Raw genomic sequence first — 22,242 nt, 5'->3', positions numbered from 1 at the left:
CACCTTTAAAGATATCATTTGTTCCCTTCCTGCATCTTAAATCCCACAAGTGTGTCCACTTGTCCAATTCCTTGCTTTCCACATTCCTCTTGTTGGATTGCTGGAAAGATGACCCAGTATCCTTGCACATATCTTAGAGGGAGACGACCCCTTCCTTAAGATATGGGTTCCCAGCATGAGGCCGTCTTTCTCTGTGTAGAGGTTCTCACAAAGGTCATATATTGTAGCTTCAGCTGACATGTAATTTACGTCGTGATGGATATGTGTGAATTATATCCTCAGGCAGCGCAGAGTGGTGGCCACAAGACTCTACTGTATGGACATGCCGTCCTCCTACGGCACTCGTTCAGTTCCATGGTAAGAATATAGAAGACATTAATCTGAATTAAAGCGGGAGCCAAATGTGGTATATGACAAGACAATAGCTTTTTATAGATCAAAAATGTCTCTGCGCCATGATGTGGTAACAATACAAAGGAAAACAAAGTGGTTATCTAAAATGCATGTTTTGATTCATTATTAAAAACTGAGTTCTTAAAATCTGGGTAGGTTTCCCACTGCTCTGAACACAATTTCGACATTGTCATGGAATTTTTCAAAGTAGTTTAAATGTGTGTTTCTGTGTGTGTTGACCACAGTACCTGGCTTGTTTGAAGACATCAAGGTCACAAACCGATAAGTTGTCATTTGATGTCGGCCTACAGGAAGATTCAACAGGTAAAAAAAAAGAAAAATCATTCGGTTTTTTTTAATCTTCCACAGATTCCCTCTCTCTCAGAAATTCCTCTTCCTCTATCTCTTGGTTGCTCTTGAGCAAATATCTCCGTGTGCGTTTTTATCATCACTGTTAATATTCCCGGCAGACATATGTGGACAGAAAATTGATTTCTTTTGTCAGAGCTGATTAGATCTCTCCAACACATTTTCAAGTTTGACCTCTTATATTCAAAGTTATTTTTTTTTCCCCAGGCTTTGCAGTCGATGATTTGTCGTTGTTAAAGCTCATCTCAATCGTGCCGTTTCTCGAGTCATGATGTGGGTGACAACTGTGGGGCGTTTTTTCCTGATATACTGTACCATGTATGTAAATGTGTGTATCATTGTAGGTGAGGCTTGTTGGTGGACAATCCACCCGGCCTCCAAGCAGAGATCAGAAGGAGAGAAGGTGCGCATAGGCGATGACCTCATCCTTGTCAGCGTGTCCTCTGAACGCTATCTTGTAAGTGTCTCTTGTCATGTTCACTTCACAAAGTATTTCTTAATGCTCACACTGTGTGTGTGTTTTGAGAATGATTCCTTATAGTGATAAAAGGTCACATTCCTTAACTGCGAAATATTTGCAAAATGATCATGTTGCTATCAGCGCTTTTTAAAAAGAGGTCACAGCCTTTGCTGTTATCACCCTTGTCACAACCTCGCCACCTCCTTCAACACGGCTTTGATCCATATCACACCACATTCTTCTCCCTAATCTTTGCATGAACACTTGAAACCATTAGAGCAAAATCTCTATGGCGACAGCATGCCCGTGGCGGCAGGGGCGTGGCCTTCAATATGTGAGAATGCCTTGTCATCACTAATGTCAATCTGGCAATCTGTGCTCGCTGTCACCCATGCCATACATTTGTGGGGACATGTAAGCACCTAAGGGCAGAGTACTCTGGGGAGAAAGTTCAGGACACAGCTGCCACTCAATTTGTTTGCTGGAATAAACTCTGCAGACAACATTAGGTAGATCTGCAACATCCAATTCAATACAAGAGATGTGTTTTGCCTTTGGTGAACATACTGTACTATGTAAATATTGGACCTTACTTAGCTTTGAAACCACTCATTTATCTACCGCACATGATGAGATTAAACACGCTGTGCAATCTTGTGTCCTACAGCATTTATCAATCTCTAACGGCAACATCCAGGTGGACGCATCCTTCATGCAGACGTTGTGGAACGTCCATCCCATCTGTTCTGGCAGCAACATAGAGGAAGGTAGACAGCTGGGCCAACACCCGTTCTCACACGTTGTGGCAATAAAAGAGGACATTAAAGGTCACTATATTTCTCTCCTATAGGCTATTTGTTGGGTGGTCATGTGATGCGGCTGTTTCATGGGCATGATGAGGTGGTGACCATCCCGGGGTCAGACCAGAGTGAAGAGCAGCAAAGGTACAGGAAATGGCTTAATTTCTTGTTGTCTGACATAATTTGCAGATCATGCAGTCATGATCCCTCTAGGGGAAATTCAAATTTACACCCTGCTGTATATTTTGTTAGACACCACACGGAGACCCAGATAGCACACATGCTATGGATATCTTGTTATTTTTATTGCCAGTGATATCTGCCTGCAGCTGGCACAGATGAGTCCGACATTATGGGATGAAAAATATGGCACATGGAAGATGGAAGTGGGTCAAAGTCAGTCTTCGTCCAGGACTGACCTCAAACACCTTTATAATATAATATGATATAATAAATCTAATCTAATCTAATCTAATCTAATCTAATCTAATATAATATAATATAATATAATATAATATAATATAATATAAATGCTATCAACTTCTTATTGAAGAACTTCCAATACCAACACATTGGATAATACTTTTTTGTGTATCGTATGCATCTTCCTCCAAGGCACACATTCACTCAGACATGCGCGCACCGAGTCTATTTTTAGATCAGTGCGTGGCAATTGTGAGAGGCAGGATTCAATAGTAATTTCCATTTTTGGCTTCCCCTCCTTTTGTGCCCTTGAAATTGCACTAAAAAAGCACGCCTCATACATTTCTCTCAAAGATGTCACTTGGAGTGATGAGCCAAGTCTTTGGTGCTATTCACTGATAAAAGGACGTTGCTACGGTTTATCGGAGGACGCATGTGCCTGTCTTTGAACGCACCGGTTGGAGAGTCAATACATGCCAGGCTTTATTATTTGTGTCAAACACCCTCCTTTGATTATCAGTGAGAGAGATGAAAGTGAATGGATGCTTTTGTCTCACATAGGATGGATGACCTTGACTCTAAAGTGGTGTCTGGAGTTTTAAAGCACCAACAATTTCCAACATATGCTTCTTTTGTGTTGACAGGATAGTCAACTATGAGATAGGTAAAGCTGGTGCTAAGGCCAGATCCTTATGGAGGTTGGAGCCACTCCGGATAAGGTGGGTTATGAACCGTTTGCATCTTCACTGCTCTATTTTTTTTTTTAATCTCAATCCCATCTTTCCTCATTGCTATTGCGTTCTTGAATTTCCTATCCTCTGTGTATGATTAAACAGCATAATGAGTCAAATGTTTTCAGCTATTTGCTAATTTTTTCCACCTAATCACGCGACGCTCTTGATAATTAACAACCAGCAGTAATACTTCGATCAACTAATTAGTGGCTATTAGACTGTCAGGGTTTGAAGAATACAAATTAGCTACATTCTTGTGACATCTTTATTGGGTGTCCAATTTAGTTGGAGTGGAAGCCACATCCGCTGGGGTCAGCCGTTCCGGTTGCGACACCTGACTACTGGTCACTACCTAGCCCTGACGGAGGACAGGGGCTTGGTGCTGCAGGACCGAGAGAGGTCTGACACAATCTCAACTGCCTTCTGCTTCAGAGCATCTAAGGCAAGGCTACACGAACATAATTTTGCTCTACGAGTTGGCGCTTTCAATTTCTCTCTCCTCCCGTATCCAGGAGAAGCTTGAGCAGAGTCCCAAACGGGACATTGAGGGGATGGGTGTAGCAGAGATTAAATATGGAGACTCGCTCAGCTTCATAATGCACGTGGCTACGGGACTGTGGCTCTCCTACCAGGCACCTGACGTCAAATCTGCACGTTTGGGTCCTCTCAAGAGACGAGTGAGTAAAGGCGCACACCATTTTGTCTCCATTTTAGAAGGCAAAGCAGACAGATGCAAAGCTAATGAATAAGTGAGTGAGAGTCTGTCGAGGAGACGATTATCGGCAGATAATGAGTTGAATAAAATGTCTATTAGATTGTAGCTCACTGTCGATCAAATTGAAACCTTCCCATCATTTAGGGTACAACGAAACATGAATAAATTATGACGTACGATATCTCCTGTTCATTTCTCCCTCTGTCTGAAGGCATGTCTACATTCCGAAGGTCACATGGATGACGGCTTGACACTGCAGCGCTGTCAACATGAGGAATCTCGAGCCGCCCGGATCATCCGCAACACCACTCTCCTATTTAACAGATTCATCAGGTATGCCAAGGTGCTTCAACTTCATTTTAATTTGTACCTATAATGCAAAATATTCCAGTGACGAAAGTTTGCTCGGTGCTCTGACGTAATATTCCAGATGGTAAAAATATTTAAATGGGGAACGTGGCAGGGGATGCGCTGACTACCTTTATTTGTCATCAAGCCATCCATCTTGTGTTCCATGCGTGGAATTGGAGGCGCTCATGGTGGGAACATGTGAGAGTGTGTCAGCCTCCCCGGAGGCGGTGACACACACACATCCCCTCAATGCTCCAATGCTCACGACAGGAGTTATTTTTAGACAGCCAATGGAAGTCAGCATCTCAGCCTACCGTCATTTAGAGGGCATGTTAATCAGTGGTAGTATTTTGCCTACATGTGATTCCGATTCTGCACGTCTGTGTCAGGGATCTGGATTGTCTGGGTTTGAAGAACAAGACACTTGTGGCACTTCCAATTGAAGAGGTGCTCCAAACCCTCAACGACCTCATCACCTACTTCCTGCTCCCTGATGCTGAGCTGGAGCATGAAGAGAGGCAGATCAAGCTACGGTCCCTCAAAAACAGGCAGAATCTTTTCAAACAGGAAGTGAGTTTTAGTCCACCAGGAAATATTTGACGTACGCCTTACGGGGGTTCACTGTTCGTTAGCAAATTGCAAAGAACATGTTTAGTGAATTTCAATAACATCCTGCCTGACTGGAGGCAGTGCTTTATAAGTCGTCAGCAGCTCGAGTACAGTGTGAGGTTGGCATGAATGCACTGAGGCATTGTGCTTCGCCTCCAGCACCCAAATTGCTTTCATCAATTACCAAATGTCAACTGCATGCTGACTGAGGGAGGACAATAATAAGTGTCCAGATGCTTTTTAACGCTGACGGGCTGCAACAACCCAAAAAAATCCCATCAACAATTCGAAATGATTAAAAATGTATAGATTTGGGGGCATTTTTCATCACCTTATTTACCTGTTGGAATAATCTTTGATCCACCCTTTTTAATTTACATTCACAAGGTCAATTTGTCACTCTAGACAGCTGACCGGATTTTTTCTCGCCACTATAAATCATTGGCATTTTTCCATTTAGTGCATTTAGCATAGATGATCACTGGAGATACTTTCGAAGCAGCATAAATCACTGTGACAACAGTACAGAAGGGGACAGAGTCAAGACATTGGGGGATTGCCTTTGTGATAGCGACGCTATCTTATTTGGTGTGAATGTATATAAACACAATAACGGGCACCACGGATTCCAAGGTACATAAAGGAAAGTGTCCCAAGTGTGTCTTTTTTGACAACATATTGGTTGGCTTCATTTTGTAGGGCATGCTGACACTGGTGTCCAACTGCATAGACCGTCTGAACGTTTACAACAGTGTGGCCCACTTTGGGGAATGTGCTGGGCCAGAGGCCGGAGCAGCCTGGAAAGACATCCTCAACCTGCTCTACGAGTTGTTGGGTAAGCTATGATAATGCACATAGGCGATTCTTTGCTTTGATAAATGGCTTGGTCCGGCTAGCGCGATGCTGACATGCTATTTAACCTTCGACTTACTGACTCTGCACACTCGGGATTGATTTTGAAGGCGGTGAGGATTCACTGTGCACTCATACATGTTCGCCTCATCTGTGATAGCTCATAAATTCAGTGACCTGACATGGAAAGATGACCCGGCTTTCATTTTTATGTGACAAGTGCAGTTTGACAGCTACATTTCTTAATAAAAAGATGTGGAACATGGAATGATTTATTCGACACCTGTATTAGTTTTTGCATTCTACAGGGGCAACTTGGATTCTATAATTTGCATCCTGTCATGCACAAGCTGCTCCTCACTTTGAGCTGGCGTCCTTCATGGACTTAGGGTTATATCAGTGTTTCAGCAATGTCTCGTCCTTCCAATCATTTCGTCTCTTCCTCCTCCACACTTGCCTCCGCGCCGCATTAAATGGATTTAGAATGCCCCCCTTCCATTTGTAGCTGTCTGCTTTTTCTGCTCATCCATACAAATACGTTTTTATGTGACTTTTTTTTTTTTGCACTTTTGCAGTCCATCAATTCTATTTTTCTTCTGCCTTTATTCATCTGCCGTCTATTATTCCCCTTTTAAATTAACATCTACTATTTTGTTATGTCGTGCAGCAGCGTTAATCAGAGGAAACAGGATCAACTGCACTCAGTTTTCCAACAACTTGGATTGGCTTGTTAGCAAGCTAGAGAGACTCGAGTCCTCTTCGGGTAAGATCATTGTCATTCTTGCTCATGTCGCGCAATCTTGTAAGATGCATTATTAAACATCCTGAATCAAAGATGCCACGGTGTCCTCTGAGATTTTACACACTATGAATGTAAAGGGTGAAGATACTTTGTGACCTCTGTTGCCGACTAATTGCCAAATCCTTACAGGCATTCTTGAAGTTCTTCACTGTATACTAATTGAGAGTCCAGAGGCTCTCAACATGATCCAGAGAGGACACATCAAGTCCATCATATCGCTGTTATACAAACACGGACGTAACCACAAGGTCGGTAGCACATAATTCATGACACAGGTTGAGCTACTGCGCTGTTATTTATAATATTGCTGCACCATCTTTCTCCATTGCTCCTTTCTCTCCTCTGCCTTCAGATTCTCGATGTGCTTTGCTCATTGTGTGTGTGTAATGGTGTGGCTGTGCGAACCAATCAAAACCTCATTTGTGATCACTTGCTGCCCAAGAGAGACCTGCTGCTACAAACTCAGCTGGTCAATGACGTCCAAAGGTGAGAAAGCCAGTACTCTTATATTGTCAGAATTAATTTTCCATCCAGATAGCTGATGATGTTACAGTATCTACCAAACATTTACAGCCCAAGCACCATGCAATGCAATGGATCTTTTGAAATAACTTTCTTCTTCTTCAAATGATTGCATCATATTTTAGTGGAACTCAACATGCCTAAAAAAAACGCCACCTATTATTATACCAGCTTGTGTATCCCGGTGCCCAACACACGATGCCCAAAATTCATTTAGTCACGCTCCCTCCAAATAATACTTTTTTTTTAATTGCCTATGCCATAGGTGTCAAACCCAAGGCCCGGGGGCCAAATGCGGCCCACCACATCATTTTATGTGGCCGCGAAGACAAATTTTGCATCGACTTAGTGTCATTACTAAAATTATAAATTGTCTTCACTTTTTCAAAATAGAAATATTGCTAGCAATTTGTATTACCATTCATCTTTTTAAACAATTTGAACAGTTTTGACTAGTCTCTAATTTCAAAACTAGTTATTCATCAGTTTGCCGTGTAGCCTATACAGTAAATAATATAAGGCGTTGACAGTCATAATGACCCTCCAAGGGAAACTGACTACAATGTGTCCCGCGAGAAAAATTAGTTCGACACCCCTTAGATATACTGTCCTACAGGCAGACATTTAATCAACTCTGAGAAGAAAACATATATTACAAAGAAATTTGTGAAAGTGACCACATGGGATATTTGCATTTTCCCCAGTATGAGACCGAACATCTTCCTTGGGGTGAGCGAGGGCTCAGCTCAATACAAGAAGTGGTACTACGAGCTGATGATTGACCAGGTGGACCACTTTGTGACCAGTGAACCCTCTCACCTTCGAGTAGGCTGGGCCAACACCAAGGGCTATGCACCTTACCCAGGAGGGGGTGAAGGTTGGGGGGGCAATGGCGTGGGAGATGACCTCTATTCTTATGGTTTTGACGGACTGCACCTCTGGTCAGGTAAGAAAATTGTGTTTGTCTGACTCACCTGACAAATCCAAGAATAGTTGAGTCTAGACAGAAGCAAAAGCCTGCAGGGACAACATCAGTGTGTATCGGTACGTTTCCTAGGACGCATCCCCCGGGCAGTTGCATCTCTCCATCAGCATATCCTGACGTCAGACGATGTGGTGAGCTGTTGCCTCGACCTCGGCGCTCCAAGCATCTCTTTCCGCATCAATGGACAGCCAGTTCAGGGCATGTTTGAAAACTTCAATACAGACGGACTCTTCTTTCCCGTCGTCAGCTTCTCTGCAGGTGTAAAGTGAGTTTTTAAAACACTAGTCAAATATGTTTTACTATTTTTTTTAATCAGATATTTTTTGCTGAAACTTAAAAACAGAAATGAAAAAATCTCACAAAAAGATGAGCTAGAAAAAATGATACATTTTTGCAATTAATTTGCAATTCATTTACAATCAAATTGCAAAAATTGCATTTTTTTGTCAAAAATACATTAAGGGATACAAAGCAATCTCAGATTAAAATTCGCTTTTGAGCTGTGCAAATACCCTTATTGCACTCGTGCATGATGATGAACGAACACACAAGCACAATGAGATCAGACAGATGCACAATTTACTCACACAAAAGCCAAACATATTTGAAAAAAATCTAACCCACCTACCCACTCCGCATGCATGCATCCTCAAAGCCTTAAGATTGGAGACAGGTAAAATTGTCTGGCTGGCCTGTATTTGCCTCTGTTGCTATGGCAACCACACAGTGTGATTGACTTGCATAAATGCAATTTCAAGCTCAGGCAGTTTTTCAGAAGAACTAGCAGCTTTTTGCACTGCTGATTCAACTCTTTGAAGCCCTGAAACATTTTACAGCAATTATAATTCCATGTTTTGCTTTGTTTAGCAGGGCTGGTTTTTTTGGTTGACAGTATTGCTCAAAATTGACCCCAATATTAAGTACACCTGAAAACAAATACGACATCAGAATCAGAACTTCATGATATTAATGGATTATGTTATTGTTGATTTTGACTGTGAGGACGACTTGCTCACCACATGCTCCGGCCGTGCTGTTCAAATTCAAACTCCTCCTCGTACCAGGATTATCAACTGTGATAAATCAAAGAAGAAAGAAAAATTGGCTGCCCTTGTTATTTCTTTCATGCTGTATGATTTCCAGATGCCGCATTTAATTTGAGAGGTGACATGCTTGCAAATGAACCTGCTGACCCACTGAACAGGGTGAACGTCTACCGTTTGAGGCATTTCCGCTCCTCAATAATTGAGGGCTGCAGTCATGAATGACTCATTTGCCTCACCACTTTTACGTCACGACAACTACTCTAATCTTTATTTTTGGCTGCCTCGGGAGGACGTCACTGAAGCAGATTATGAGACTGGAAAGTCTGATTTGTTTCTCTGTGAACACTTTTTTTCATCAGAGTAAGGTTCCTGTTGGGTGGTCGTCATGGCGACTTTAAATTCCTGCCGCCATCGAGTTACGCCCCCTGTTACGAGGCTCTGCTGCCTAAAGAGAAGCTGAGGGTGGAGCCGGTGAAAGAGTACAAGAGGGATGTGGACGGGGTCCGAGATTTACTTGGCACCACCCTCATCTTGTCACAGGCCTCTTTCATTCCCACACCAGTGGAAACCAGCCAGGTAATAAGCAAAGCTTAATTACTTTAATCACAAGATTAACACGAACCTCCATTTGAAAAAAATAAAATAAAATTCTTTGTGTCCTTAGGTTGTAATGCCGCCTCACTTGGAGAAAGTTCGTGACAAGCTGGCAGAGAATATCCATGAATTGTGGGGCATGAATAAAATTGAATTGGGCTGGTCCTACGGCAAGGTGAGAGAACATTCACTTCCGCCAATTACTATGTGATTAAGAAAAAAACCCAAAAAAAACACCATCAAGATAATATAGAAACACACAATCCATGCATTTGGCCATGTTTTTGAGGAATAAACATCTACAATAAATGACACGTGTTCATAAATTAAAAGTAGTATTCAATTGATCACAAAGGCCTGTACGTCATCTTGCTTTTTCTCTCATAATTTGCGGTTCACGCCAAAAAGAGGGTAAGTGGAAAGAAAAATTACATTCTCCATTCACAGTGCTTTTCATATCATCTGAAGCTTCCTCACACTTTATTTGTAGGTAACACAACCATGGTGTCTGTTTCAATGTACACTCACTCAGCCACAAACGACTGTTGTTTCACCCAAGGGCACAACAGGATCTCAGAGTTTTTATATCATAAACCAAGAGGAGCATATTTTTTTTAGGCAGGGTGGCATTCAACCATCCATTTTTTTAAAGAACATAAATGAGAATTTTAATTGAATATGCAAGCACCATAAAGGTTGTTCTGCTTTTTTTGCCTGGAGTGATTTGACCAACAAAGCGTCTCTCTCTTGGTTTATTGCACAATAAATACCAGATCATGAACATACTGTACCTGTTTTAGAAGAAATAAAAACTCAAACAACACGTGTTTAATATGTGTATAATATAAAGGCATGAACATCCTCCCTCTACTACTAGTATTTTATTTTATTAAGCAATGTCAGCAGAATTTTCAAAGGCTATCACGACTAAGTATAATCCTGTGCAGAAGATGTGGAAAAGCGCTTCTAAAGTGACTGAATTGTAAAATTGTCAAACTATTTTCTAAAGAGCTGGCTGATGTTCATCACACACACGTACACACATACGCATATCTGTGCATGCTTTTTTTAGTCATCAACCATTGCCACGCAGCTTTGCCAAGAGAGGATTTTGGCATAAAGTGCGGCCTCACGAGAGGCAATACATCTCTTGCTTGGTATCGCAGTCACGCAACAAAGAGGATGTGTTTCCTTGTTCGTCTTCCATAACATGTTCACTAGAGCAGCCTGTTGTAGACACATTTCTCTTCACTTGTCAGCCCACTACGACAAGATGCGTACTTCTGTGCTTAGTAACAAATGCCACGAGGATGGAGATTCAAATAATATACGGTACTCGTTGTATTTTCTTATAGATCAGGGATGATAATAAGCGGCAGCATCCATGTCTGGTGGATTTCTCCAAGCTGCCCGAAACGGAAAAAAACTACAACCTGCAGACGTCGACAGAAACTCTCAAGTATGTTGGCGCCTATAGATTCATTTGCTCCATGTTCTTATAACTTTGTTTTCCCAGAGATACAGTTTGACGTACCGCATAAATTTCACTGGGCTCTTTTTGTAGACGGCATTTTTGTAGAGTGATGATTTGGTGCCATCAAGTCTCAAATATGCCCAAATATTGGTACACAAGTACAGATGCTCCAGTTCAGGCAATATTTTTTAGAAATTTTATCCTTGCCATTTTCATGCTCAAATATGTTTTACACTTATCGTAAAAATAAAACCAATTATAGCACATAGACATGTTCTATTTTTGTTTTGTTTATAGGTTATGCACAAAACAATTACAATCAGCCTTAAGGTGAAGTGGGATATAGTTCACCATTTGTATTTGAGCACTCAAATAAATTAAATCCATGTTATTTAAATTGAAAGATTTACCCTTTATGTATGTTTCTTTTTTACCATTTTTATTTAAGGATGTTTGGAGTGTTATGAATTTTCACTGTTGCACATTTAAATAAGGTCAGATGTTGTCCGCACCTCAACCACTTGTCAGCACTCCATACAACACTTAATTGGCTTCTAAAAGTCCCACCGAGACCTATTACAAGTGATTTACATAAATGCTCTTTACTTTATACACAGAATGCCAGAATTTTCCATAATTATTCTTGATGTGTAGTCTGAGTCGACAATTTGGGGTAACAATGTTGCTCTCTGAATGACGTCCATGAAAAAAAGAGCTTTTTACAGTCTCCGCTCAGATGGTGTGAAGACACTTTCACACCCACTGTAGTCCTTTGGGTATATCCTTGACTTTTTCTATGGTAGATATGTACTATTTTATATATTCCCTCACCCCACCAAATGTTCACTGCTCTAGGATGTATATAGAGGCAGAGGTGATGTTTGGGATTAAACGTGATCTGCGCTTTGTTTTCCCTTCACAGAACCCTGCTGACACTGGGCTGTCGAGTAGTTCAGGTCAATTCAAATGCTGATGAATCACTTAAAAAGATTAAACTCCCAAAGAAGTAAGACTGCAACAGGCATTTGTGTTTGTGTCGTTTTTTTTTTTTTTTTTAAATGAATAATTTACACAAATATTGCCTCTCTATATTTTCTTTCTCTTGTAGCTTCATGATGTCCAGTGGTTACAAGCCGTCCCCTCTGGACTTGTCTGATATGAAACTGACTCCTGGTCAAGAGTTGCTGGTGGACAAACTGGCGGAGAATGCACACAATGTGTGGGCCAAAGACCGAATCAAGCAGGGTTGGACGTATGGTATTCAGCAGGTACACTACCAATATGTGCTCAATCAAGTACAATAAAGTGGAGACTGTAATATAATAAACAATTTGAAAGTATTTGTTAATGTTCTCTCTTTGCTGCTTACAGGATCTGAAAAGTAAACGTAACCCTCGCCTGGTCCCTTACGCCCTGCTGGATGAGCGCACCAAGAAGTCAAACCGTGATAGTTTACGCGAGGCTATTCGGACTCTGATTGGTTATGGGTACAATGTGGAGCCATCCGATCAAGAAGGTGGTACGTTACATCTTAAAATGTGGGATAAATGGACAAAAGAGTTGAAGGGACCAATGTTCATTTTTACTCTCTATCGGTCAAGTGCCTCAATACTTTTGTCCATGCAATGGCTTTTACTTTAAAAACGACCTCTCTAATTGTGTTATTTTTCCTTCCAGGACAAACGGTTGAGCGTCTCAGCATCGACAAAATCCGATTCTTCCGAGTAGAACGGACATACGCGGTGAAGACCGGGAAATGGTACTTTGAATTTGAGGCTGTCACAGGAGGTGACATGAGAGTTGGCTGGGCAAGACCGGGGTGTAAGCCTGACGTGGAGCTCGGCACGGATCAACTGGCTTTTGTCTTTGACGGATTCAGGGTAATCACATTTATTATAATGTTTCATTTCTCTGCGGAAAAGAAACAGCGCAAGTGTTTATTTTAATAACAGTACTGACATAATAGTACATCTTTCCAGCAAAAGCTTTTCAAACTTTTAGGGATTATAAATTTATGCCAGAGCAACAATCATTGATTGTTCCTCACTATGCCTAAATATGTGAGCTTAAAGGTAATATCGATATTCCGAGTCAGCAAGTTTCAGACCCTTCTTCTCACTTATCGGAACCTACTCTTTGTAAATAATCTATCATGTGCAATACAGTTGTTATTTTTATAAAGAGGCCTTCAGTAAGTCATTTTGACCTATTTTTTGTTCTTTCTCTAAATGTACACAGGGCCACTGTCTGAATATGGGTGGCCGTTTGTTTGGACGCTGCTGGCACAGTGGCGATGTGGTCGGGTGTATGATCAACATGGAAGACAAATCCATGATCTTTACCCTCAATGGAGAGATACTCATCACCACCAAAGGCTCTGAACTTTGCTTCACCGACTTTGAAACAGAGGATGGTGAGAAACGGTGTTTTTGCATAATCTTTAGGTGAAGCCATCACATGCCCAAGCTGCAGATAGAGGTGAAGATAATAAAGGATTTGTATATGTAAATGACCTCAATTAACCTTTCTTTACTGCCTTGCTTGCTCTGCAGGATTCATCCCAGTGTGCAGCCTGGGTTTAGCTCAGGTGGGCCGTATGAATCTCGGGAAAGATGCCAACACCTTTAAGTATTACACCATGTGCGGCCTTCAAGAGGGATTTGAGCCCTTCGCTGTTAACATGAACAGAGAGCTCACCATGTGGTTCAGCAAGCGTCTGCCAACGTTTGTCAATGTGCCAAAGGAGCACAATCACATCGCAGTAAGACCAAACACCAGAATAGCTCTTAGCAACAATAGCGGTCATTGTATATAGATGATACGACAATCGATTGTTCTCAGGTGACGAGAATTGACGGGACGGTCGACACCCCCCCGTGTCTCAAGGTTACTCACAAGACATTTGGCACCCAGAACAGCAACACGGACATGGTGTTTTGTCGTCTGAGTATGCCTGTGGAGTTTCACTCCTTCTTCAAGATCAGTCCGGTTATCGACGTGAACGGAGTGCACGAAGACGACACCCTCAAAGTCAAACACAGGTGCTTGGGCTTGAAACTTTTTAAAGCGACCCTATGGAAACAAACAAACAAAAAAAGTTAGTTTCCAGTCCTTTTTTTTTACTAATAATCTTTCAAATGCGGTTGTTGATAGATACCCACTGCGATCTGTGCGACACAGTGACGAAAGTAGACGAGTGGACTACAGCAGCATCACAACGGTAATAAAATATTGATTAACATTCAATTCATTTACCACAACAATCACACTCTTCGTTTCCTTTCAGTACTACCATTCGGTGAGGGTCTTTGCCGGTCAGGACCCTTCTTGTGTTTGGGTTGGATGGGTTACCCCTGACTACCATTATTATAGCAACAACTTTGCCCTCAGCAAGACTAGAACTGTGACCGTGACCTTGGGTGATGAGCGAGGGCGAGTCCATGAGAGGTGAAACCCCCTTTTAGATTTTGTCTTATCTTAAGTGGAGATGAATTAATGATGCGCGCATCATGATAGTGTCAAGAGGAGTAACTGCTACATGGTGTGGGGTGGCGATGTGACCAATGCTACTCATGCCTCAAGTCGCAGTAATGTTGACCTGGAAATTGGGTGTCTCAGTGACCTCGCCACTGGCCTGGTGACTTTCACAGTCAACGGCAAGGAGATATCCACATCCTATCAGGTAATGAATATGATTGCTGGAGACACTAAGTATGACACTCCATGTGTGGTTGTTTACAGATCTAGCAAGAGTTTCTACTGGTGACCTTGTCAAGCACTTTCTTTCCGTCTTTGCATATTTTCTTAACATAGTCACGACATTTGCATTGTTGAAATTCAGACATTTGACAATTTCTCTATTAGGCTTTGAGAACTCTTTTGAAGGGTTTAATCTTCTTATGTTCTGTGGCGTCATTCAGCGCTGAGTCATCCTCACCAGCTCGTCCATGATGCATAACACACATACACAAACACACACACCCACACACATTATAAGAAGTAGTGACGTTTTATGATGCCACATTAAGCTGCTTTTGCGCAAGTCGAGCTCTTGATACAGTTTGTGCTTTCGTCACCGCTCCAGGTGGAACCAAACACCAAGCTTTTCCCTGCTGTCTTTGTGCAACCAACCAGTCCTAACCTCTTTCAGTTTGAACTGGCCAAAATTAAGGTACCATTTGTGACCCTTTATGTAATATTCTGCTGCTCCTGCAATTTAGTTGATTTCTTTGACTACCACAAGATGCTAAAGGTTGCAGTAACAAGATGGGTACTTGTGCTTGTCAGAAAAGAGTAGACTCACAGGAGTCATTTGCATCATACTTTCAAAAGGTCATTTGCTTATAAAGTTCAAAATCACTTTTATATCTAAAGTGGGAAATAGTGCAGTGAGTTTTTATCACCGCTTGCACAGGTCTCTCTAACTGCTTAAATGTGGTGCCCCCCCTCCCTTGTACAGAACGCCATGCCGCTGTCGTCAGCCATTTTTAAGAGCGAACATAAGAACCCGGTGCCTCAGTGTCCCCCTTGCCTTGACGTCCAGACTATCAATGCGGTTCTGTGGAGCCGCATGCCAAATACCTTCTTGAAAGTAGAAACGGCGAGGGTCAGCGAGAGACACGGTTGGTCGGTTCAGTGTGTGGAGCCTCTGCAGATGATGGCAGTTCACATTCCTGAGGAGAACAGGTATTTTTTAATTTGATTCATTATTAACTATCGCTAAGTTGTTGTTTCTCGTTGCACAAATACATTTTACGATAATCGTAAATTTCCTTATCAATGTCCCCTAATGTATTTATTTAAAGGTGTGTGGACATCATGGAACTGTCCGAGCAGGAGGACATGCGGGAGTTCCACTACCACACCTTAAAGCTCTACTGTGCCCTCTGCGCTCTGGGCAACACCCGTGTGGCTCACGCCCTCTGCAGTCACCTGGACCAATCCCAGCTCTTATACACCATAGACAATCAATACCTGTCTGGCATGTTACGAGAAGGTTTTTACAATCTTCTCATCAGTATCCATCTGGAGACAGCCAAAGGCGCTCGACTCACGATGAAAGATGAATTCATCATACCGGTCACAACAGAGACACGCTCCATCCGTCTCTTCTCCAATGCTTCCAAAAACCATTCGCCACCAGGGGTGGGGCTGAGTACGTCGCTCAAACCCCGCCTTAACTTTGCCCCTCCGTGCTTCATCAACACCAAACGGGAGCATCATCTGTACAGTCCCCAGATCCCTCTGGATGCATTAAAAGAAAAATCAATTTCAATGTTGACCGAGGCGGTCCAAGGTGGTGGCCACTATATCCGTGATCCTGTAGGAGGAGGTGTTGAGTACCAATTTGTGCCAATCTTGAAGCTCATCAGTACTTTGCTGACTATGGGGGTCCTCAGCAGTGAGGACGTTCATAAAATCTTACTCCTCATTGACCCGAATGTATTTAAGGAGGCACACGACGAAGGACCCACTAGTACGATTGACAAAGAAGGACTAACAGGGAATGAGGAGAAAGCCGTGGAAGCAGGAGAGGAAGAGGCAGCCAAAGAAGCCAAACAGCCAATGAAAGGACTTCTGGAGACAAGGCTGCCTGAACCTGTGAAACGTCAGGTGACAACATGCACACATAAAACCAAATCTTTGGATTTACAAAAACGTTTCTCTTGCCGTTGTCTACTCCACAGATGTGTGAGCTACTCCACTACTTCTGTGACTGTGAGCTCAAACACCGTATCGAAGCCATTGTGTCCTTCTCGGACAAATTTGTCTCAAAGCTACAGTACAACCAAAAATTCAGATACAACGAGCTGATGCTCGCCCTTAATATGTCCGCCGCCGTGACGGCAAAGAAGACCAAGGAGTTTCGCTCACCTCCTCAAGAACAGGTGTGGCCAGTATTGCAGATTCCATTGAGTTACCAAAATCATAAAACATACATTCATGTTCATATCACTGATCATAGACAGTCTACAGCCTCTCTGGATCTCTGACTAAAAGATTCATGAGCAACATTTTACATAACTTATGTAATTTTCCACATACATGACTAATTTATTGCCCAACAGTCCAATTCCCAATGCTCTTTTTGTATCACTGAATTCTTTAATTGTGAACTCACGGTCCAGTTGCTATCGTGTGTGTTCCTTCCGTCAAATGAAGTCCTCTTCACCGATTTAAATCCACACAATTTTTACAGCTTGAATTCAGCAGTGAGAAAACACACATGCACACACATGCACGTTTACACAACTCCCTTGGGGATCACAGCTGTATACAGAGTATTGTGCTTTAATGACTTTTAATGCCCTAATTTAGTCAGAGAGCCAAATTAAACACTTGAGCTTTTATTATTATTATTATTATTATTATTATTACCATAATTAATTATCCAGTCCAAAAATTTGATGTGACTAAGTCGGAAAGATAATTTTTTTTGTGTCTTTATATTTTAGATCAACATGCTGCTGACCTTCAGCACTGGCGATGACTGCCCCTGTCCATCAGCTATCCAGGGGGAGCTTTATGATTTTCACAACCAGCTGCAGCTACACTGTGGTGAGCTGGAGATTATTGTTGAAAATCGGATTTCTTAGAAAATCGTCTGAAAAGCCAGCAGTAGCAAAAGTACTTATACGCTGGACTATTTGAGTTAGAAAAAATAGTAGAAGGAATATTTTTTTTAAGTCAAAGAGTAGAGTGCTCATACCAAGAGAGAAAATCACATTTTGCATGACATTTTTGAATAAAATCTTGGCACTATCTGTAATTACTAAGTAAATAAAGGTCCCAACAATTGTATCCCAAAATTGCTCCACTCACAATAGCTTTGCACCATTATCAATGAGCAGTATTTGTTTTGTCTGCTATCTTGGTCCCTGCATCTTAGAGAGAAGGTCTAGCTCAATGCCTGTGCATGTGAGAATGTCTTGATAAATAATTGAACCGCTGGGCCCTGCGCAGTACACCGACCTAATTGTAGTTTTGGTCTGGCCGCATAACACCAACCTGTCATGAGCGTCTTCCACAAAGAGAAGCAATTAACTTGGAATCACCCACTAGCATGAGAAACTGTTCCACATCTTGCATTAGACATGTACAACCCTATAGGAGGCTTTTCTTTGCTTGAAATATTGTCACAATAAGCTTTTCATGTTATTTCTAATCCTGTGTCCCTTTGTATTTTGTAGGAATCCCGATGGAGGAAGATGAGGATGAGCAGGACACATCCATTAAAGGCCGGCTTCTAACTCTGGTGAATAAAATCAAAGGGCAAGCTCATAAGACAGAGCAACCGTTGCAGAAGGAACAAGCTGCGCCGTGTGAGTATACATCCATTGATTGGAGTTTGGAATTGTTTGCAGAATATTATATTCTGATTATGTGGAAGAAGTGTTGCTGTTGCCAATTGACTGCTGACGTGATGCAATACCTTGTAATATCATTTGACACTCCACTTGTGCAGTAATTTAATGCCTGCGCCAAATTTTTGATATTTAATACATCTGTCTATGCTTCAGTTGATGCTAAGAGACGATCATATATTTTACCAGATGGGAGAAAACAAATCAAAAGTCTGCATCCAAGAAAATAACCACTGAGTAGTATGCTAAAACTATTAAAACTGCTCAACACATTAAAAGTGTTCCACCTTGGCAACTTTTACTTTGGCAAAACTACTTTCAGTAAAGGGCATCGAAAGGTGAGGTCGTATCATAAAAATGCAACTCCAAACTAATAATGCTTAAAATATGATGACTTAAAGTGTGAAAAGGTGTGTGAACTAACTCGAGAGGGCGGGAATGAGTTTGTCTTCGAATTTCTTTCAATTCCATTATGCTAATGGAGACTCCTGAGTGAAGAGCATCATTCAACCATTTGTGAAGGGGAATAAAAACAAAGCACTTGTGATAAAATCCAATCCTTTACCTGATTAAAGCCAAAGACATGCTGTGTTTGTGCTCCACCAAATGTGCTGTTGTAGCACAATTACGGCACGCTCAGTGTCTGGAGAACTGAACAAATTGAAATTAATTTTCCATTTTAAATGGCACTTGGATGACCTCTTATATAGACATTCATTTAAATTATTACATAGATCGTGAAATGTGGCTTTTACCTTTTGGTATATTAGGGTGTATATATATATTTTTTTCATTTAATTATTTTTTTAAATCAAAGACAACTAGTGTCTGGAAACAATTTATATTAGAACCATTCCTCGTCCCGCTGTAGTACTCAAGCCGCACGGTAGGATTGAAATGGTAGAGTGGACATTTGCTCGTGAAAAACCGTGTTGCATAAAGGCTGATTGATCAGAGTACTGGTTTACAATGGCAGCTACAGTTCAGAAATGTCGAGGTCAGCAGCAGCTGGAGGCTTCAGAAAGTGTGCGAAGGGCAGCAGAATAACTGAGGGAGAATTGAATTGCTGCCGGCAAGGCTGTTTTTCTTTAATTCTCTTGCAATAAAGTTTACTGTTAGTTTTAAATGTGCATTTGTAAGCTTCTGTGATTGTCAGTTCGGTCGTTGGGGTGTTTTTTGCAGAGTACATTATGCATAACCTCGTTAGCCATCCATCAGTCAACATGTATGCCCGTATAACATTTCTTGCAGCCAACCTGAAGGAATTGATCTCGCAGACCATGGTCAGCTGGGCCCAGGAGTGTCACATCCAAGACCCAGAACTGGTACGGAAGATGTTCAGCCTGCTGAGGAGGCAGTACGACAGCATCGGCGAGTTGCTCAGGGCCATGAGAAAGACTTACACCATTAGCGCTGCCTCGGTCCATGATACCATTAGGCTCTTGGCTTCTTTGGGCCAGATCAGATCGCTGCTTTCTGTTCGGATGGGGAAAGAGGAGGAAAAGCTCATGATCGATGGACTTGGGTGGGTGAAACTTTGCCTGAGTTGATCGGCTATAGTCACACTTTATACCTGTGGTCTTATTTCTTTTCTCCTCCAGTGACATCATGAATAATAAGGTGTTCTATCAACATCCCAATCTAATGAGAATTCTGGGCATGCATGAGACTGTCATGGAGGTCATGGTCAATGTGCTTGGAGGGGACAAATCACAGGTTTGAGACCTTGTTTGCTCATTAAAGAGGCCCTAAGCGATTTAATCGCAGCAGAACTGTAGAAATAATCATCTCTGTGCTCTGACATACTTTTCATTTCTTTGTGAGCATTAATTAGGATTCGATGGGCTCCAGCTTGAAAGTGGAAAATTGGCAGAATTTACCTTGCAAAGTTATTATGAAGTCTGCTGTTCATTATGATTCAATATATGCGAAGAATTAAGACATTAGTGCAGTCAAGTGGTTGAGGCTCCCATGCACAAAGATAAGATTCTGCAAATTTGATTAAGATAATCAGTGAGTTATTAATGTCATGGCATATTTATTGTGTACTGTGGTGTGGAACTGCTGTTATCTCTCTCGTGTAGCTAAATAAGATAAATACAACTTTGGTGGAGTTCTACAGCACTATCAACAATATTCACAACAGTAAACATTAAATACTTTAGTGGCAATCAAATTGATGTTTTGATTGTGGTAAATATTGTTTAGATAGGAACACACAGAACAAAGCAGTTTGACTTGTATTTGTCACTTTCTAGGAGATAGCCTTCCCCAAGATGGTGGCCAGCTGTTGTCGCTTCCTGTGTTATTTTTGCCGCATCAGCCGTCAGAACCAGAAAGCAATGTTTGATCACCTGAGTTACCTCCTGGAAAATAGCAGCGTGGGCCTTGGTGGGTGTCATTTGAATTCACCTGCTGAGCTACTGTACTATTATTCCAATAATAAAAAAACTGCAACATCTTCTATCCTTTTTTTTCGCTCCTCCATAACATGCAATTATAAACAATTTTTCCAACTACCGTGTTTTTTAGACTATAAGCTGCACCGGACTATAAGGTGCACCATTAATGCATCATGTCAGATTTTTTATTCAAATCAAATCATTCTCTATTTTAGGTTTTTAGGTGCGCCTTATAGTCGGGAAAATACGGTACTACTCAAAAATAAGTTGAGTTGAAGTATCCATTATATTTTGTGTTGCAGCTTCACCAGCTATGAGGGGCTCCACTCCTCTCGATGTGGCTGCTTCCTCAGTTATGGACAACAACGGTCTGGCTCTCGCACTGGAGGAACCTGATCTGGACAAGGTAGAACTCTTTTAAAGGTCACTACAAAAAATTATTGCATGTGCTGTCACTTGCTGTCTCTCCAAGTATATTTTCCAATGAAATCAAACCCAGGGAAAGAATTTGGATGAAATCTATTATGCAGCATATAAGGTTGTATTTTCTTTTAACCTGCAGGTGGTGACCTATTTGGCGGGCTGCGGTCTCCAGAGTTGTCCAATGCTTCTGGCTAAAGGTTATCCAGATATTGGCTGGAACCCAATCGAAGGAGAACGTTACCTCTCCTTCTTGCGCTTTGCCGTCTTTGTTAATGGTACGACTGCTGTTGATATTTCCACTCTGTTAAATATCATACATGATTTTAAATGTAGCGTAAATTGTGTCGCTTGAAGAAAACGTCTTTTGGAATTATTTTGTAAGGATGACCAAATTCTGAACGACCTATTTGTGTTGTAGGTGAAAGTGTGGAGGAGAACTCCAGTGTGGTGGTCAAACTGCTGATCCGTCGCCCGGAATGTTTCGGACCTGCACTGAGAGGGGAGGGAGGCAACGGACTGCTGGCAGCCATGAAAGAAGCCATCAAGATTTCCGAGACGCCGGCTTTGGATCTGCCTGGTTCTGTGCAGGGAGTCAGCTGTGATGTGTGAGCCCTACAAATCAAGCAAAGCTTATTGAATCAATACAGAGGATTTTGCCACTCATCCCTTTCCCCTTGAATATTCCTCCTTATTTTGTTTGGCTCTTAAAGAAAGTCATCCTTCTGTTTGTTTGCAACCCCCAACCTATAGATCCGCTGATGGCGATGATGAAGAGGAAGTGGTCCATATGGGCAATGCCATCATGTCCTTCTACTCAGCACTCATTGACCTGTTGGGACGTTGTGCCCCAGAAATGCATGTGAGCTTGCCCCCAATCACACTTAAGTCTTTTTTTGTTGTTGTTTTTTGCATTAAAATAAATTG

General features: G+C 41.8%; 1 protein-coding gene and 1 long non-coding RNA gene across 4 annotated transcripts in view; one reads left to right on the top strand and one right to left on the bottom strand.

Annotated features, from left to right (window-relative positions):
• Nucleotides 1-22,242, top strand: part of LOC147045370 (ryanodine receptor 3-like) — a 54,707-nt gene that overhangs the window by 11,142 nt on the left and 21,323 nt on the right. The window contains exons 5-47 of one of the 3 annotated variants that reach the window (XM_085931065.1): nt 283-357; nt 639-717; nt 1,107-1,219; nt 1,890-1,989; nt 2,073-2,166; nt 3,090-3,164; nt 3,465-3,621; nt 3,692-3,856; nt 4,106-4,227; nt 4,635-4,815; nt 5,554-5,689; nt 6,374-6,469; nt 6,638-6,756; nt 6,861-6,994; nt 7,735-7,976; nt 8,088-8,280; nt 9,421-9,637; nt 9,726-9,830; nt 10,064-10,066; nt 11,011-11,114; nt 12,052-12,135; nt 12,238-12,397; nt 12,501-12,648; nt 12,807-13,009; nt 13,368-13,542; nt 13,682-13,890; nt 13,971-14,170; nt 14,283-14,349; nt 14,416-14,576; nt 14,646-14,811; nt 15,214-15,300; nt 15,589-15,815; nt 15,935-16,742; nt 16,817-17,017; nt 17,585-17,687; nt 18,320-18,451; nt 19,745-20,018; nt 20,095-20,209; nt 20,752-20,884; nt 21,198-21,301; nt 21,458-21,593; nt 21,737-21,923; nt 22,069-22,177. In XM_085931065.1, coding sequence (XP_085787191.1) covers nt 283-357; nt 639-717; nt 1,107-1,219; nt 1,890-1,989; nt 2,073-2,166; nt 3,090-3,164; nt 3,465-3,621; nt 3,692-3,856; nt 4,106-4,227; nt 4,635-4,815; nt 5,554-5,689; nt 6,374-6,469; nt 6,638-6,756; nt 6,861-6,994; nt 7,735-7,976; nt 8,088-8,280; nt 9,421-9,637; nt 9,726-9,830; nt 10,064-10,066; nt 11,011-11,114; nt 12,052-12,135; nt 12,238-12,397; nt 12,501-12,648; nt 12,807-13,009; nt 13,368-13,542; nt 13,682-13,890; nt 13,971-14,170; nt 14,283-14,349; nt 14,416-14,576; nt 14,646-14,811; nt 15,214-15,300; nt 15,589-15,815; nt 15,935-16,742; nt 16,817-17,017; nt 17,585-17,687; nt 18,320-18,451; nt 19,745-20,018; nt 20,095-20,209; nt 20,752-20,884; nt 21,198-21,301; nt 21,458-21,593; nt 21,737-21,923; nt 22,069-22,177 — 6,699 coding nt within the window. Of the gene's footprint in view, nt 1-282; nt 358-638; nt 718-1,106; nt 1,220-1,889; nt 1,990-2,072; nt 2,167-3,089; nt 3,165-3,464; nt 3,622-3,691; nt 3,857-4,105; nt 4,228-4,634; nt 4,816-5,553; nt 5,690-6,373; nt 6,470-6,637; nt 6,757-6,860; nt 6,995-7,734; nt 7,977-8,087; nt 8,281-9,420; nt 9,638-9,725; nt 9,831-10,063; nt 10,067-11,010; nt 11,115-12,051; nt 12,136-12,237; nt 12,398-12,500; nt 12,649-12,806; nt 13,010-13,367; nt 13,543-13,681; nt 13,891-13,970; nt 14,171-14,282; nt 14,350-14,415; nt 14,577-14,645; nt 14,812-15,213; nt 15,301-15,588; nt 15,816-15,934; nt 16,743-16,816; nt 17,018-17,584; nt 17,688-18,319; nt 18,452-19,744; nt 20,019-20,094; nt 20,210-20,751; nt 20,885-21,197; nt 21,302-21,457; nt 21,594-21,736; nt 21,924-22,068; nt 22,178-22,242 lie in introns of those variants that run through there. The other 2 variants (XM_085931064.1, XM_085931063.1) reach the window with 2 other exon arrangements.
• LOC147045369 (uncharacterized) overlaps nt 15,722-22,242 on the bottom strand; it is a 29,032-nt gene continuing 22,511 nt past the window's right edge. The window contains exons 2-3 of the long non-coding RNA XR_015068271.1: nt 19,750-19,969; nt 15,722-15,802 (exon numbers count right to left, since the gene is read on the bottom strand). This is a non-coding gene — a long non-coding RNA (uncharacterized LOC147045369). The remainder of the gene's footprint in view (nt 15,803-19,749; nt 19,970-22,242) is intronic.

This window comes from Syngnathus leptorhynchus, chromosome 15 (assembly GCF_054491065.1).
Source record: "Syngnathus leptorhynchus isolate UIUO chromosome 15, UIUO_Slep, whole genome shotgun sequence".
Taxonomy (NCBI): domain Eukaryota; kingdom Metazoa; phylum Chordata; class Actinopteri; order Syngnathiformes; family Syngnathidae; genus Syngnathus; species Syngnathus leptorhynchus.
The sequence above is the reverse complement of the archived record's forward strand: the minus strand, read 5'-3'. Positions and strand labels throughout refer to the sequence as shown.